Here is a 17649-nt window from a genome sequence, read left to right as displayed (position 1 = left end):
TTATTAAGCTAGGGTGGGAGGATGTAGTATTTATTTTAGAGTCTTTTAATTTAATCTCTATGACGTGGGATATATCAACAATTCCAGAAGGGTTGCATTCAGCTCAGAACGGAACCAAAACAAGGTAAGAGTAAAACTGGTGTAAAAAATTAAAAATGTGTATGATGAAAATGCCTTTTCCTACGTAGTTTTATGTAGATCTGTGCTTTGGATTCTATCAAATTATCTATATGGCTTAAAACAAAACTAATAGCTATACAAGGGAGAGAAAAATGGAAATAGTATTAGTAATAGTTGAGAATTGGGTTCTATGTATCTTAAGATACTCTCAATTCCTAAAATCAATGATCTAAATAGTACTCATCCAGGGTACTGGTGGCGACAGTGAGGCTGAGATAAAACACACAAATTCACAAGGTTTGTGATCCGTGAAGTAAACTTCAAATCCATGCCTGAACCCAAATTGTATTCTCCTTTAGACAACACTGTCTCTGGAAGTTCATATGGAAAGGAAACAAACACCTATAGGTAAAGATAAGCGATTTAATTTAATCCTCAAAACAACCTTGAAGAAATATCATTTTATCAAGGAAACAGGCTAAAAGTTTCATCCTATGAGGTGTGTAATCACTGTGTAATATAGAGATCCTAAGTACTAATCAAAAGATAGGAATACCATCAGAGTTATCAGTAGCCCCAAAGTAGCATCCATGTGATAAAAATATTTGCTTTTCCTTAAATCAGAGTAAACTTGAATGGGCAATCTGAATTGTAATTGAGGTACAGAAGGGTATTTTATCTAGAGAAAAACACAAGACCAGGTTTATTTCATACAATGTTATTCACACATTTTTCATTTTCTAATTTATACATAATATACAAAGTGAAGATAACATTATTTCGTATGAACCAAGAAGAGCCAAGACTTTAGACAAACTGGTCCGAAACAATCCATATCAAAAGGAGACACTCAAGAGTAAAGTCTAAGTGGTTCTGCCCAATTAAAGTTTCTTTATTCTGAAATGTGATGCTCAGATTTTAGCAAAACTCCATGCCAACTTATTAAATGGTGGAATCAGAGAGGTGGGCACCAAAATGGCAGACCATAAAATTTCTACAGTAATAGACGTTCTTCTAGAATAGGCCCCAAAGTATTGGGAAGATTAGTTTAACACTGGGATACATGGGAACATCAAAACCCTAAGAAGGTTCCGTTTCCCAGCCATCCCCTAGGGCTTTCTCAATTTGCAGAGATAACTGTGCCAACAGAGGGTAGAAAAAGGAAAACCAGGAATTCAACTGTGCAAATCCAGGAAAGTCATTTATCAATCTCCAACAAGAACAACTTGGATCATGATCAGCTCACAACCATGAGCTGATACTGGGAACAAATTTCGACACGGGGCCAAGACACTCTGAGGCTGGCAAAACAAAGCAGGACGGGGTGGACGACAGCAGTTTTATATGTAGGGGAAAAGCACTGCCACTGTGACTGGGACATGTTGATGAACCAGTATGACTATGAGGGGACAGTGACAAGTGGTTGGATTTAATGGACTCAACATGGAATGTTGGGTTAGAAAACTAGAGTAACTCAATGTCAAACATGAAAAAGTATGCCTGGTACCCCAAACTTTATGCCATTGTTTTTAGGCTCATGATATGAACAGCTAAGTGATAAAACCTTTATATTCAATATTGTGCTCAGAAGAATGCTTTTCTTCTGCAGATCTCTAATAAAAAACCCCTTACATGTTCAATCGAAAGAGACAGCATGGTTCATTAGTTTTCAGCACTGAACAGAAGTGGGTCAACATAAATGGTTTTATACAAAATACTGACTTCAACAAAATACAAAGCACTTTCTTTATCTTTCAGAAACTGAATATACAAAGCAAGTTTTTTTCCAAAATATTTTCATAGGCAAAGGATTAAAAACGATTTTAATTATACACATATGGTCACAATTTTGCCTTAAAAAGATTGTTGGGAAATGTACATAAGGCCGCTTGTAAATGTACATCATGTTACTGTTATGTCTTATGTCCAGAGAAAAAAATGTTATCATACAGATTTGCTCTTACTTGGGAATAGGCTATTCAAAAATACAGTACTCTTCTGTACAAAGAAAAAAGTCACATCACATTTAATAAGATGGAAAAAGCATTGGCCTCCATGGTAACCAAATTTCTCAGTCCAATACTTTCTATTATGCACAATACCCTGACTTCTTGAAAGTGATCCAAATCCTAGTATGTTCATATTAACAGAGTCAACAACTATGTTATAAAAGAAAATGTTTTCCACAATAATAAAAAGAAAGCCGGTTCATACTTCTGAAACCATATAAAGATAAAAAATTTTTAAAAAATCACTCTCGATTTGGAGAAATAAATTTACATTATACAACACTATATGCCAGGTCAAAGAGGGCAGGGACATAAATGTACACTAAAATGCAAATGTTTTCCAAAGAGATAAAACAAATTCCATTTACAGCATGAAGGTTTACAAATGTACACCTGTACAACCAAGAAAAGCATCACTACTAAATTAGCAAGGCTTTTATAATAAACATTGAAACAAGATTTGCTTTCAAGTGTAAACTTACATCTATTACTACACACACAATGCATATTATTTATAGTAAGCAAAAAAAGCTATCTGAATATGTAGTCATGCTTAAATGTTGAGCTATCAAATTCACTTTTCAGTGGCCCCTTTCACCTCTATCTGGTTCCTACTGTCTCAAAATCTACTATGAAAAAGCAAAATAAAGCTCAACACTTTCTCAACATGTCCTTGTAATTCTATAAGCAAAACAATATACAAATTTTCACTCTTTCTCAGATTGCAAACCCAACTGAAAAGTTAAAAAGAGACTTAACTTTCCAATTAGTGCATTTAACTGAATGGAAGTGTCACCATGATTTTGTTTTTTTCTACCTCTTACAACAATTACATATGTAAGTATATACAATACTTCTGTACATTGCCAGAGACATTTTAGGGCAGTATTTGTATTAAAATCACATCCACTGTAAATAATATGTCTTTTCATCTCAAATCATTTAATTCTTGTCTTACTTGCCGAGTTTTTATTTGCATGATAGTTTGTGAATTACCAAAATACAACTTAACTTTCTTTTTAAAATATTAATAATATTTATGCAGTTGATTGTTAATCGGTTATAAAAGACTTCACACGAAGGACAAAAAAAAAATAAGGACTATATTTCTATATACATCTCTATAAACCTGTTGTGCTATGGGGTCCGTAGACCTACCAGACTGCAAGCCAGTTTATTAAAAGAATACTGTACTTTTTCCTTTAAAAACTATTTTTGTGACTTTACAAGGTAAAAATTTACAAAATATGTGACAGCTTTTTTTGATAGTTACATCATATACAAGCATTCTGTGCTTTGCCAGCAATCCAATCTGATAGGTCTCCACTCAGGGCTGAATATAATTTATAATTCACCACCCCCACCCCCCAAATATACACAAGAACCTTAAAAAATTTACAAATGGATGAACAAAGTCAATAAATAGTTTTGCTTTAAAAAAAATTTTGAAAGATTCATAGTTGAGTTGTGTTTTGATAATTCACAAAAGAAACGTTCTTTTCACATGGTTACATCATCTTCTTTCTCTTTTCCCTTTACAGCATTCCATTTGGTGGTCCTCCAATAGGCCCTAGATCTGGGCTATTTTTCAAATAATATTTTTCCAACTTGGCCAGTATATGCTTCCCATATGTGTATTTGCGCAAAGTAGTAATGTGAGGTCGAATCTGAAAAACAGATAATCTCCTTAGTAAATCTTAGTTATTTCAGTTTCCGGTTTCTTAAAAAAGCACTCCTAAATCTTAGTGATTTAGAAGAATAATTGATTTTTTTTATTTATTTATTTATTTATTTATTTATTTATTTTAAAGATTTTTTAAAATTTATTTGACACAGTGAAAGCCAGTGAGAGAGACAGCCAGTGAGAGACAAGCAGGGGGAGTGGGAGAGGAAGAAGCAGGCTCCCAGCAGAGGAGCCTGATGCGGGGCTCGATCCCATAACGCCGGGATCACGCCCTGAGCCGAAGGCAGACGCTTAACAACTGAGCCACCCAGGCGCCCCTTAGAAGAATAATTGATTTTAATATTCAAATCCTTTAAAGAAAGCTGTTTGCAAAAGCAGTTCATTATACTCAATCTTTCCAACCTTCCACTCTCAAAATTGTTCAATGAATACACAAACCGCTACTTCTAAACTATTACAAATGCCAATAGCTGAGGGGCTCCAAACATAGCAGGAAAGCATCACAAGTGAACTATTATGTTCTTAAAAAGTTGATGAAGCCAGAATTTTCTTACTCAAGTCTGTTGGATAAAAATTCAATCAAAAACGGAGAAAAAGACATGAATGAGCAATCAGATATGTGATGGCTAATACATTTAAATTGTTCAAAATCTAAGTTTTTAAAATGTAAATGAAAAGAATTGTATGATCATCTTTCCACCCAGACTGGCAAAAAAAATTTTTTTTAAAGATTTTACTCATTTATTTCAGAGACAGAGAGAGGGAGAGAGCGAGCACAAGTCAGGGGAGGGGCAGAGGGATAGGCAGAAGCAGGCTCCCCTCTAAGCATGGAGCCCGACGTGGGGCTTGATCCCAGGACCTTGGGGATCATGAACTGCACTGAAGACAGATGCTTAACCGACTGAGCCACCCAAGTGCCCCAAACTGGCAAAAAATTTTATAAGGAACAACAACTGGTACTGATGAGATGACAACAAAACAGGTGTTCTTCTTATACACTGGTAGATGTGCAAACGTGTACAGATTTTTTGAGACCAACCTGGCAGTATCTATCAACACATAAAATGTCTACATACTTTGCACCAGCAATTCCACACCTAAGAATTTACCCTACAAAAACAGGTAGTTATGCAAAGACATTCATAGAAACAATCCAAATGTTATAAATATGATATTGGTTAAATAATGTAGTTGTTAAAAATAAGACTGACAATTTTTATAAGTATACATTTTTAAGCAGAAATATTACATTTTTAAAAAGGTAAAAAATTTATGATCTTATATTTCTCTTTATATAACAAGAGGTCCAAAGAAGTTATATGACCTGTTTTTTTTTTGTTTTTTTTTTTTTAAGATGTTATTTGAGAGAGAGACAGAGCATGAGCAGGGTAAGGCGCGGCAGGAGAAGCAGACTGACATGACACTAGATCTCAGGACCCTCGGATCATGACCTGAGATGAAAGCAGAACCAACTGAGCCACCCAGGGACACCTTGTCCCTTGTCTCTTAAATGAATTAATTTAGAAAAAGACTGGGTATTTAGTATTTCTTCCAGTATTCTTTTTAACAGTTTTCCCATGGAAACTAATGCATTTTAAAAAGAATCATTACATTCTAGGGAGAAAACAGAGAGAAAACAGCTTGTTTAAAAAAAAAAAAAAAAAAAAACCAACCAACCAACCCAATCAATTAGGAAAATGCATTAGGTTAGTGAGAAAACCTAACTAGATTTTAAAATTAATGTTCAATTCATGTATTATGGCAAACCAAATATACTTAAATAAGATGGGTATGGGCAATGCTAAAGATGGGTAAACAGATGAGAAATGAATGTGATTTTATTGAGAATATTTTAGGAATCTAATGGAATGGTACACCATACCTACATTTGTCAAAGGTTATCCACTGATTTTAGATGTTTTCTCCAGTTAGAACAGAAGAGGAAATTAAAACCTAGAAAGCTAAAATTGTAGCCTGAAAGTCACACCAATTGAACCACCTATTTTAAGTGCTATAAACTGTATTACCTTATGCATGATTATCTTCCTCTGAGCAGGTTCAGCCATATCAATCATCTTCTGAACCACGTAATTGGCATACTGGTCCTTCATCATGGTGTATAAGGCACTGTGAGGACCATCATTCTGGCAGCAAACTTCGTCAATCAGTAAAGCTCTCTCAGCACGGGAGGCATGAGTAACACACTTTTCTACCACATTGCTAAAAATTAAGTATATACACAGAAAGTTATTTAAAAGATTTATTACTTTTTATTTGAGACAGAGAGAGAGACAGAAAGAGAGAGAAAGAGGCAGAGGAGTGGTGGGGAGAGACAGAGAAGCTGATTCCCCACTGAGCAGAGAGCCCAAGGTGGGGCTGGATCCCAGGACCCCAGGATCATGACCTGAGCCAAAGGCAGACGCTTACCCGACTGAGCCACCCGGGCGGCCCCCAAAAGTTATTTTGTTACTTTTTTCTTTAAAGATTTATTTGAGAGCTAGAGGGTGTACACACCTGCAGGGGGAGGAGGGGCAGAGAAAAGGGGAGAGAGAAACCCAACTGGACTCTGGGCTGAACAATGGAGACAAACTCGGGGCTCCATGTTGACCCTGAGATCACAGCCTCGGCCAAAACCAAGAGCCAATGTTTCAACAACTGCGCCACCTGGGCGCCCCGTATTTTATTACTATTTTCTTTATAGCAAAATATCCTTGGTTTTGAAAGAATTTGCTTAACACATCTGAAGACGTTAAGAGTCAAGATGGTATTTTCTTGCGATTCTCTTACCCTTTACTTTTAAAATAGAAATTAGTATCATAGAGGAACCCATACTGGATACCCACAAGTTCAATTATATGCCTCTTAAAATAATAATTATAATTCAAAAGAGAGAAAACCAGGTCATTAGTAAGGTCTGAGATTTTCATTAACATGCACTGAAAGAATCTGCATTTATATGTTTGGGGAGACAAATCATTTTCTGAATACAGACTTTAAAAATGGAATATATGTGGGCAAACCAATTTGTCATGTAAGAATAAAAGCAAAGTTCTGTATGTGTTTTTCCCCTCTACTAAAAGCAAGATTATGTGTGGGGGTTTTTTTAGTTTTTTATTTTTTAAATTTTATTTAAAGATTTTATTTATTTATTTGTCAGAGAGAGAGAGAGAGAAAGAGCACAAGCAGAGGGAGCAGCAGGCAGAGGGAGAAGCAGGCTCCCCTGCTGAACAAGGAACCCAATGTGGGACTCGATCCCAGGACCCTGGGATCATGACCTGAGCCGAAGGCAGACGCTTAACCCACAGACCCACCCAGGCGTCCCAAGAAAGATTATGTTCTAATGCTATAGTCTACATTCCTTTCTTTACTAATAAAAGCCAAAGAGTTAAAAGAACTGACCCTTGGAATCAGAAAATATTGCAATACCTGGCAAATTTGTGTTGACTCAGGGCTAAGACTTTTCCTCTGATTTCAGAAACAATTTTGCTTTTGTCTTCAGGTCGACCATGTTCCAGTACATGCTGAATAACGTAATTGCCATATTGATCCTAAGTACAGATATTTAAAAATTACTTTCCTTAGGTCATTCCTTAAGAATAATGATTATTCTTTAAAAAGATGTTAATTATTTTTTCTAAAAATTTAGCAGTATATAGTCAGGAGAATATACTGGGCTTTTTGTCTTACTATGTGTTTCTACAGTGTGTTAATTTAGGAATAAATTATAATTTAGGAATAAATTATATTTCCCTAAATTTAACAATAAATAATATTTGCCTATGTTTTGAACCATTTTCAAAAATACATAAACATTTAAAACTATTAGGGAGTTTATACCTGTACCAACTGCTCTGTATGTTGGTGAAGTTCTTCTAAGATAGGTAAGGTCTGTTCTGCAGTACAATGTTCTAGGATACGCTGGATCACTCTGCAGCCATAAGGATGAGTTGAGAGTACAAACACCTTAAAACAATTGGAAGAAATACATTTCCATTATCTGACATTTTTGGAAAGTTTTATGAGGCAGACAGATTTCTGATGACATGCTGAATTAATTTAAAATAGAAGGGTGGGGAGTCACCTTCAGTATGACCACTGCCCTGTTAGTAAAGACTGGAAAGCAAGGTGATCAACTTAGGAGCTAACAGATATTTTCTCTCTCTCTTTTTGAAGATTTTATTTGTTAGAGAGAGAGAGAGAGAGATGGAGCACAGAAGCAGCGGGAGCAGCAAAGGGAGAGAAGCAGGCTCTCCACTGACCCGAGAGCCCAATGTGGGGCTTGATTCCAGGACTCCAGGATCCCCACCCAAGCCGAAGACTGATGCCTAACCAACTAAACCACACAGGTGCCCCTCTTTTTTTTTTTTTTAAGATTTTATTTATTTACTTGAGAGAGAGAGAGAATGAGATAGATAGGAAGAGAGAATCTGAACAGGCTCCGCACTGAGCATAGCCCAATGCGGGGCTCATTCCCACCTGAGCTGAAACCAAGAGTGGGATGCTTAACTGACAGCCACCCAGGTACCCCAAGAACTAACAGACATTTTGATCAAATGGCACCAAACCAGAAGATGGAGGGTATGTAATAATGAAAACAGACTGCAAGATGAGGGTAGTGCGCAATAATATAATTAGCAGTTATTAATTACTACGTATTAGTTACTAATTGATATTTATTTTCTGTGTTTTACTATAGGATCTGAAGACTTCCTTCCTTTCCTTTTCCCCCCAAATTTGGAAAACACTGTTGGGTTTATAATTCTAAGAGTTGTGATCCTAAAGTAATATTACTGAACTATTTCTACAGTTTTCAGCTTCAATAAAGTGAAGCTACCTGTTTCATAAACAGGCAGAAATCACTGCACATTTACTGTTTTGTCTCCTATGTTTGTATGACAGTATTGGGCATTACATCATCTTGTGACTTACGAAAAATGCGTTAACACTCAAATTCTAAAAGAATGCCCTGCTAACTTATCAGAAGCCAAAAATCAATCTTACTTGTCCTTTGAAAGCATCAATGATGAACTGTAGTGACTGTGGCTGAACACATTCAATACATTTTTGTACAACATGGTTTCCATTCTGATCTTTCACACATTTGAGCACATGACCATCTAGCTCCTTTACCATTTCACTCTGCAAAAAGATGACATTTAAAAAATTACCTCATCAAGCAAGATATCAGGATTAAAAATACAGAGTACAAAAGCATAGTAAAAAATTTGTTTGTACTTTTTTAGATATCAAAGTTTAAAATCTGCCCCCCCACACAGAATTCATGGTGAGAATTATCAAAACATTTCACAGGACTGTAATGTAAATGACACTTGCTGAAAAAAAAAGTAGTGATGCTAAATTTGCTGTATTTAAACAACTCTTAGCACTCTACACACCCTCTACTCATCTTTCTCAGCTGACAATATACATAATTAATTCAGAATTTTACACTTTTCCTCTACTTAGCACCCCCCCTTCCCTCAAAAAGTAATTTCTTTATAAGATTTTATTCATTCATTTCAGAGGGAGGGAGAGAGAGGGAGCATGAGTGGGGGGAAGGGCAGAGGGAGAAGCAGACTTCCCGCTGAGCAGGGAGCCAGACATGGGGCTCAATCCCAGGACCCTGGGATCACTACCTGAGCTGAAGGCAGACGCTTAACCAACTGAGCCACCCAGGCACCCCCCAAAATAATTTTTTAATTTTGAAAAAAGGTTTATTACTTATTTAGAGCACATGCGAGTGGGGGAAGGGACGGAGGGAGAAGCAGCGATGTGGAGCTTGATCTCACAACCCTGAGATCATGACCTGAGTGAAATCAAAAGGCTCAGAAACTTAACTGAGTGAGCCGCCTAGACGCCTCTTTGGAAATGAATTCTTGGGAAATTTTAGATTTTTATTAATTTAAGTGGCAAAAATGACCCCTTTCATTTGTTTCTTTGCTTACTAATAAGGTTAAGCTTATTTACAGGAAGGTTTATTTACTAACTGGCATTTTCTTTTAGCAAGTAATCTTCATTTTAAAAAATAAATTTGAAAGCATTTATTAAATAAACATCTTAATCCTTAGAGAAAAATACAGGTAGCCACACGATAATCTGTGTGCCTTAGTAGTACAACAGGAAATCGTATTGTGAAGAAATGGAGTACACACGGTATCTAAAGGTATCACATTTAAAGTCTCTCTCACCCAAAGAACTCTCAAATACGTACTAACATAATTCTAGAGGAATTCTGTTAAGCCAAGATATAACACCGATGTTTAGCTATAAACTAAATAACAAAATAAAATAGCCTAAGGAATCCAAAGAACACCATTATTCATTAACAGGTTCACATAAGGCTTATTCTCACTGATTCATATTTTCAAATATTAAAGACATTTCAAAGACATTTAAGTATCTTTATTATTTATTACTGAAGTATAACTGACATACCACATTAGTTTCAGGTGTGCAACATGGTGATTCAATAAAACACTACACATTGCTCACCACGAAAGGTATAGTCACCAAAAAACGTTGTTACATTACTGACTATATTCCCTATGCTGTACTTTTCATTTCCGTGACTTTTTAATTTTATAACTGAAAGTTTATCTCTTAATCCCCTTCACCTATAGCGTCCCCCACCTGCCACCCACCAACCCTCTGGCAACCAAGAGCTTATTCCCTATTTAAGAGTTTGTTGTTTGTTTCTTCTGTTTATCACATTACACAGAGGAGTGAAATGAGAGGTATTTGTCCTTCTTCTGATTTCACTTAGTGTAATGCCTTCTGTCCATCCATGTTATTGCAAATAGCAAGATCTCATTCTTTAAGATTTTATTTATTTGAGAGAGAGAAAGAGAGAGATCATGCACAGGGGGGAGGGGTAGAGGGAGAATCAGACTCCCCTCTAAGCAGGGAGCCCCACATGGGACTAGATCCCAAGACGAGAGCATGACCCGAGCCGAAGGCAGATGCTTAATGGACTGAGCCTCCCAGGTGCCCAAGATCTCATTCTTTAAAATATCTTTGAGGTACCTAAACCAGTTTGAGACTTACGGAAGAGCAGTTACGTAATCATCTACAATAATCAAAATTTGTTGATCTTTTCCACTGTGACAGATCTTCAATTATTCTAGAACTCAGAATTTCCTCCAGAAATTTCCTTCAGAAAATAATACTATTTTCTCAAATTTTTACACATATACACACATATATCCATATATATGTCATTACTGTTTTTAATTCTGGAATTTACTTTATTATACAATAATGTATGTGGGTGGAGAATCAAATGTGATCTCATTCCAAATTTACTAATGACCAATGCCTTTTAAGAAATAACTATTTCCTTTACTCTAAGTTTCATTGTAATACATAAACTAGTTATATATATATAAAATAGTATCTATTTGGGGTTACGAATTTCATTTCTAAAGTCTGCTTAATCTCCTACAAGAACCACACCAGTGATACTTCACATATTAAAAACCTAGCAGATCAGCATTTATCCTCATCCTCTTAATATTCTTGTCTATTTCAAGTAATTTTAAAAATTATTCTGATCAGTTATAAGAAAATTCCCAAGAACACATGACTGGAATTACATTAACCCTTTTTTAACTTAAAATAGAATTTTACTAGACTTCTTCATCCAAGATACAGTATATTCCCATTTAATTTATATGTGTTCTTTCCTCTTTATCTTAAAAACTGTGAATCTTGTTAACAGAATTCTTAGATTATTTTTCCTATTGAATGAAATTTTTAAAAACTTTATATATATAATTTTTTAAAAAGATTTTATTTATTCGACAGAGATAGAGACAGCCAGCGAGAGAGGGAACACAAGCAGGGGGAGTGGGAGAGGAAGAAGCAGGCTCATAGCGGAGGAGCCCGATGTGGGGCTCGATCCCACAACACCGGGATCACGCCCTGAGCCGAAGGCAGACACTTAACCGCTGTGCCACCCAGGCGCCCCATATATATATAATTTTTAACTGGCATATAGGAATGCAACTGGTTTTAAAATTTTTATTCTTGCGCTCGCTTCGGAAGCATAAATACTAAAATGGGAATGGTACAAAGATTAGCACGGCCCCTGCACACAGATTACACACAAATCCATGAAGCGTTCCACATTTTTACGTTAACTGGAATTAAAATATAACTTAAAATAAAAAGCACTCTACTCAACGAAAAATTTTTTATTCTTATGATAGAAGTGTAAGTACAATCTAAATACACTTTGGAAAAAGGAAAAGATACTCCTGATACTACAGAAAATCAAATAAGCAAGTGTAGCAAAAATATCCATCATTTAGCATTCTGCTTACCACACAGGAGGCACTCAAATATTTTCATTTAAAGATGAAAAGATGTTGAAGAAAATGAAGAGTACAGATCAAAAGATCTACTTTATGACAATTAATAATGTACTATCTGAGACAGATTTTTAGAACTATTTTATTCTAATTGTGGAAATACTTAATGTTTCACTGTAAGATTAGCGTTAAGTAATAATAAAGTAATAATTCAAAAACGAATAAAATACAAAAATTTTGTCTTAACTTACAATTACCTGCTGGTCAGATGAAATAGACTCTAATGCTTTCTGAATAACACGGCAGCCATACATCTGCAAGGCTAAAGGCAGAACATGACCACGAATACGAGTAGCGAGGGCTAATTTTTGATCCAAACTCCCAAACTGATGGAAAAGAAATTAATATTAATAAAAAGAACCATAATATTATTTTGTTAAACCTGAATAACCTACTGCTTGCAGCCTATTCATTCTATTTTGAAAATACCACATTTGGTAATCATGTAGGAGGATTTAGGTGAAAACTAATTAAAATAGATCCAGAGCTGCCTAAAATAACTGTATTACTTTTGGGGGGGGGGTGAAGTCTCACTATCTAAAATTTCCTTGTTACTAATACATTAACCACTTGTTATTCTTTTAAAGTAAACATCTTTAGCCTTCATTTTTAAAAAACAAAATCTCCTCATCTTTAACTTCTGAGCCATACATTCAGACCAGATAATTCTCAGGTATATTCTGATGTTAACTGTGCAGGAAACTTAAGTCAAGATACTTAGTTACAACACAGATACTTAGTTATAAACTGAAAATTAGCTAAGTCACAAAATACATGACATCTAACAAAACCAAAAAGACTGTACTATTATTAATTTCTTCACCCAATGCTTTTTATTTTCAAATATTAATTAGATTAATATTAAACTTCTCATTTAAAGTAGGCCCATATATCTTAAAACTGTTTTTGTGATAAAATACGTAGCACGAAATGTCATTTTCACTATTTTTAAGTGCATAATTCAGTGGCATTAATTATACCGACAATGTTGTACAATCATCACTACAGACCATTTCCAAATCTTCCCTGTTGCCTCAAACAAAACGCTGCATGCCTTAAGCAGTAACTCCCCACTTCCCCGAACACTTGGTGAGCCCCAATCTACTTTATGTCCCTATCAATTTGCCTATTCTAGGTATTTCGTAAATGAAACTCTATGATGTTCGTCCTTTTACATTTGGCTTATTTTACTTTGCTTCATGTTGTAGCATGTAACAGAAATCATTCCTTCTACAGCTGAATAATATTCTATTGTATGCATTTATCACATTTTGTTTATCCATTCATCAGCTGGACATTTAGGCTGTTTCTAACTTTTGGCTACTGTGAATAATGCTGAAACAAACGCTAGTGTTTGAGTCCCTGTTTTCAATTCTTTTGGGTGTATTTATAGGAGTGGAACTGCTGGTTTGTATGATAATTTTATGTGTATTTTTTAAGGAACTGCCAAACCGTTTTTCACAACAGCTACACCATTTTACATTCCTAGAACAATGTATGAGTGGTTCCAATTTCTCCACAAACACTGGTTACCTTCCACTTTTTTATTAAGCCATGCTAGCAGATGTGAAGTAGAACCTCACTGCAGTTTGGATCCGCATTTCCCTAATGACTAAGGATGTTGAGCTTCTTTTCATGTGCTGCTTACTGGCTATTTGTAGATCTTCTACGGAGAAATTTCTATTCAAGTTCTCTGTTTATTTTTCTTTTTAAGATTTTTTAAGTAATCTCTACACCCAACAGGGGGCTAGAACCTACAACCCTAATGTCAAGAGTTGCATGCTCTACTGAGCAAGCCAACCAGGCACCCCTCCTGTCCATTTTTTTAACTGGGTTGTCTTTCTGTTGTTGTGTTTTAGGAGTTCTTTATATATTCTGGATATTAAATCTTCATTAGATATGTAATTTGCAAATATTTTCTCCCAAGCTCATTCATATATATATATTTTTTCTTTCTTTTTTTTTTTTTTTTAAAGATTTATCTATTTCAGAGAGAGAGAGCACCAGCAGGGGGAGGAGCAGAGGGAGAAGCAGACTTCCCACTGAACACAGAACCTGACACAGGGCTCGATCCCAGAACCCTGAGACCAAGACCCGAGCTAATGGCAGACACTCAACTGATTTAACCCCCCAGGCTCATATATTTTTATATAAAAATAACTCTTACCCACCCTTCTGGACTTTTCTAAGCATTAAAAACAAACAGCTGGATAGATATACAAACATGAATGTGTGCTTACCTCAAAAAATTTCTGTATAACATAGTTTCCAAAAACATCTGTCATTAATTGATAGGCTGCTTGCAGAATTTCATTAAATACCATCTGTCGCTCAGCTGGAGTAGCTCTCTCTAGTTTTTGTTGAATGAATCTATGAAAAAAAAAATTTACCTGCCATGACAGCACATTGGAAACAAGCTTCTGTAAAAATCTCGAGTATTAAACATTCCCACATATATACACCTAAAATTATTTCCAGAAATAGTACTAATGCATTTAGTACTGTGAACAGCCAATTTAAGGCAAAAAAGACAAGTGTTATGGAGTATTTCTTTGTAACACCTTAATTTGAAATAACTACTAGTTAGGCAAAAAGTCTGGACATGAAGAGGTTTAACACTTAAGTTAGTTCTGGCTGCACTATAATCAATGAAGAAAAATTAGATTTTATTGGTTATTCACATATTTTTTCATAATATTACTAAATAATATCTAAGTTTAGAGAATAAAAGAAGCTCTTACAAATAAATTCTTAGCCACTGTGAGCGATACAAGTCTGATTTGCTACTCTTAAGGAATTTTCGACCACAGGGAGATAAAATGAAAACTATAGAAGTAACAGACAATTCAAATTTAGTAAATGTGTTACAAGTGAAATGTTTCAACTTAAACCATATCACATCAAATACAGATCTATAAGGGAACACAAAAGCATTTAGCTTTCTTTTTAATTTTTTTTTAAGACAAAGTCTACATCAGGGACACTTAAGTCCACAAATGTAATCAGAGCATTATTTTAAGGAAAATTAAAGTGAGTCAATGTAATAAAAATAATCCAATAAAAAGACACTGCTATATATTCATTATAAAAATATTCTCATTACAGAAAACTGAGAAACCATAAATAATTTAAAAACCTGTATTTTTGTCATTTGTCCTAATATCGGGTATTTATTTTTTAAAAACTTCCAACTTTCATGCAGATTAAATGACCCCAGTCAAGAAAAATTTATGCTCTTATGAGGCAGTAATTTTCAAAGCAAAAATACAGAGTATCATAAATGATAATCACCCACCTAGAACCATGCTGGTCTTGAGAAAACTCAACTATGTGTCCAATCAGGTCTCTAAGTTGAAGGTTTGGGAACCGGTTGTTCCTGAAATCTTCCAATAATCTACTTCGGCCAGAAGGCATAATATCAGACCTATTATACCGAAGCCGAGAAGGAGGAAAGAGCTGGCTGCTGGAGCTAAACAGACTGGAAGTGCTTGAAGCACTTCGGTATTTTGCTTCTGCTCCAGGTGCTGCAGAGATATATCGACCACTACCATTTGTCAGGCCTCCTACAACAAAGCAGCCGTGGTCAGCAAATGTTTTTGACAAGGCCATTCCTCAAATAAGAGTTAGTAAACTAAAAATTCAATCAAGAAATACTCATTCCACTAACCACTGATTCCTATATGTTGTAACAGAAAATTAAAATTGGAAGAGAAATCTCACACATTTACTTAATGTGTGTGTGGCTTTAGGATCTGGGGGAAAAAGACTAGAAAACATGAGAAAAATAAACCTGTATTTGTTCTCGGCAGTTTAATTTAAATGATAATTTTAACATCTAATGTCATACACAAAACTTTTATTTGTTCTTGGAAACTTAGTTTAAAACACAATTATACCAAGTAATGTCATACATACTAGTCTCAATATCAGAACACTGAAACCACCAACACAATTTCCAGTTTATTAACGTTAGAAATAGCTAGCAAACTCAGATTTTAAGCCACTGAACTAGAGCTGGGCTAAAATTTACTTGCAGTGTTAGAACACTGAAGGCTAAATCAGTCCTTTTTTGGACTTTATAAAAAAATGCATTAAGTTGTATATGCCTCAATTAAAGAAAAACTTTTTTTTTTCCTTTTAAAGTAAACTCTATGCACAAGGTGGGGCCTGAACTCACGACCATGAGATCAAGAGCTGCATGCTCTACTGACTAAGCCAGCCAGGAGCCCTGAAAAACCATTTCTTAAAGAAGTTAACACACGGATTACTTTTTGAAGTTAAAAAAACAAACAAAAAAACCACAGTATTAAATAATAAATCCAAATTATATCTTATTTTAAAATATTTAAAACATTTTAAAGGAATACTCTCCATAAAATACGATTAGTTTACCGACAAGAAATAAACATTTATTATTCCTAGAACTTTAACCTTTATCATTTGAGACAAATAAAAGACCTCTTTAGCTTATATTCCATTCCAAACAAGGAAATTAAAGGGCAGTCAATAGAAACAAACAAAAAATACAAGCCGGAAATTGTTATTACAAATAACCATTTAAAAGTACTTGACAGTGTCCTTTTAAAAAAGAAATATGTATAGAAAACCATAAAGCGCAGATTTAGTAGCTCAGATACACAAAATCTACCATCAGCTCTATGCTATTGTATACCATCTCAACGCAGAGTAGTGTGCTCTACGCTCTATATACAATCCAGACCACAAGGCAGAGATGACGCCAAGGACACACTGTCAGTGCAAAGTTGTGAAGTTATACAGAGGCACTTAAAGGCAAAAAGTTACAGGGACAAGGAGCAGTAAGCGAGTTATAATCCTGGAGAGTGAATTGCGTTAGAACATTCCTCTTTTACTTTCAGTCCCCATTTTTCTAGCTTTTTTTTGTTGTTGAACTTCCCACCATCCAGATTATACATACTATAATTTATATGACTTTCCAGTCCCCTTTCCAATGTTAAGTGCCACAAAATTACATTCACCTACCTACATGCTAGATACCGGGCACCTAAAACAATGTCTGACAGCGCATACATAATAATATTCATGAATATTTTATGTACCATTAACTGCCTAAGGTCTGGTTCTGTACTGTCTTTCTTAAAAGTGTGTAATTTAACAAACTATTTTATACACCAAAACCACTAACATCAAATTCTCATATTCATTCAAGATCTATATAACTAAAAAGTGAAAGAATTCAGTGTTTTAATACTGTCTTAATTTCCTCAATACTCTCTTTTTAGGGGCGAGAGAGAGACAGAGACAGAGACAGAGAGACAGAAAGGGAGAAAGGGGGAAAGGGAAGGGGGGAGAGGGGGAGAGAGAGAGAGAGAAAGAGAATCTTAAGCAGGCTCCACGTCCAGTGCAGAGCCCAACACAGGGTTTGATCCCACCACCCTGAGATCGTGACCCCAGCCGACTGATTTCCTTAATACTCTTAACCCTCTAG

The 17649-nt window shown here is 35.3% G+C and overlaps 1 protein-coding gene and 1 non-coding gene across 8 annotated transcripts in view; one reads left to right on the top strand and one right to left on the bottom strand.

Annotated features, from left to right (window-relative positions):
* Positions 1-529: 529 nt before the first annotated feature.
* PUM2 (pumilio RNA binding family member 2) overlaps positions 530-17649 on the bottom strand; it is a 96509-nt gene continuing 79389 nt past the window's right edge. For 5 of the 7 annotated variants that reach the window (XM_087863843.1, XM_045813468.2, XM_045813470.2 and 2 more), the window contains 8 exons: positions 15478-15745; positions 14423-14552; positions 12374-12508; positions 8815-8952; positions 7651-7776; positions 7240-7361; positions 5841-6033; positions 530-3796 (listed from right to left, as the gene is read on the bottom strand). In XM_087863843.1, the coding sequence (XP_087719969.1) occupies positions 3665-3796; positions 5841-6033; positions 7240-7361; positions 7651-7776; positions 8815-8952; positions 12374-12508; positions 14423-14552; positions 15478-15745 (1244 nt within the window). In that variant the 3' untranslated portion in view covers positions 530-3664. The remainder of the gene's footprint in view (positions 3797-5840; positions 6034-7239; positions 7362-7650; positions 7777-8814; positions 8953-12373; positions 12509-14422; positions 14553-15477; positions 15746-17649) is intronic. The other 2 variants (XM_045813469.2, XM_045813471.2) reach the window with 1 other exon arrangement.
* Positions 11841-11944, top strand: LOC123802628 (U6 spliceosomal RNA). Its single transcript, XR_006782591.2, has one exon. It is a non-coding gene; the product is annotated as a U6 spliceosomal RNA (small nuclear RNA).

The sequence above is a fragment of the Ursus americanus genome, chromosome 7 (genome assembly GCF_024610735.1).
Source record: "Ursus americanus isolate L20-20 chromosome 7, mUrsAme1.1.p, whole genome shotgun sequence".
NCBI lineage: Eukaryota > Metazoa > Chordata > Mammalia > Carnivora > Ursidae > Ursus > Ursus americanus.
This window is presented reverse-complemented; position numbering and strand designations above follow the sequence as displayed.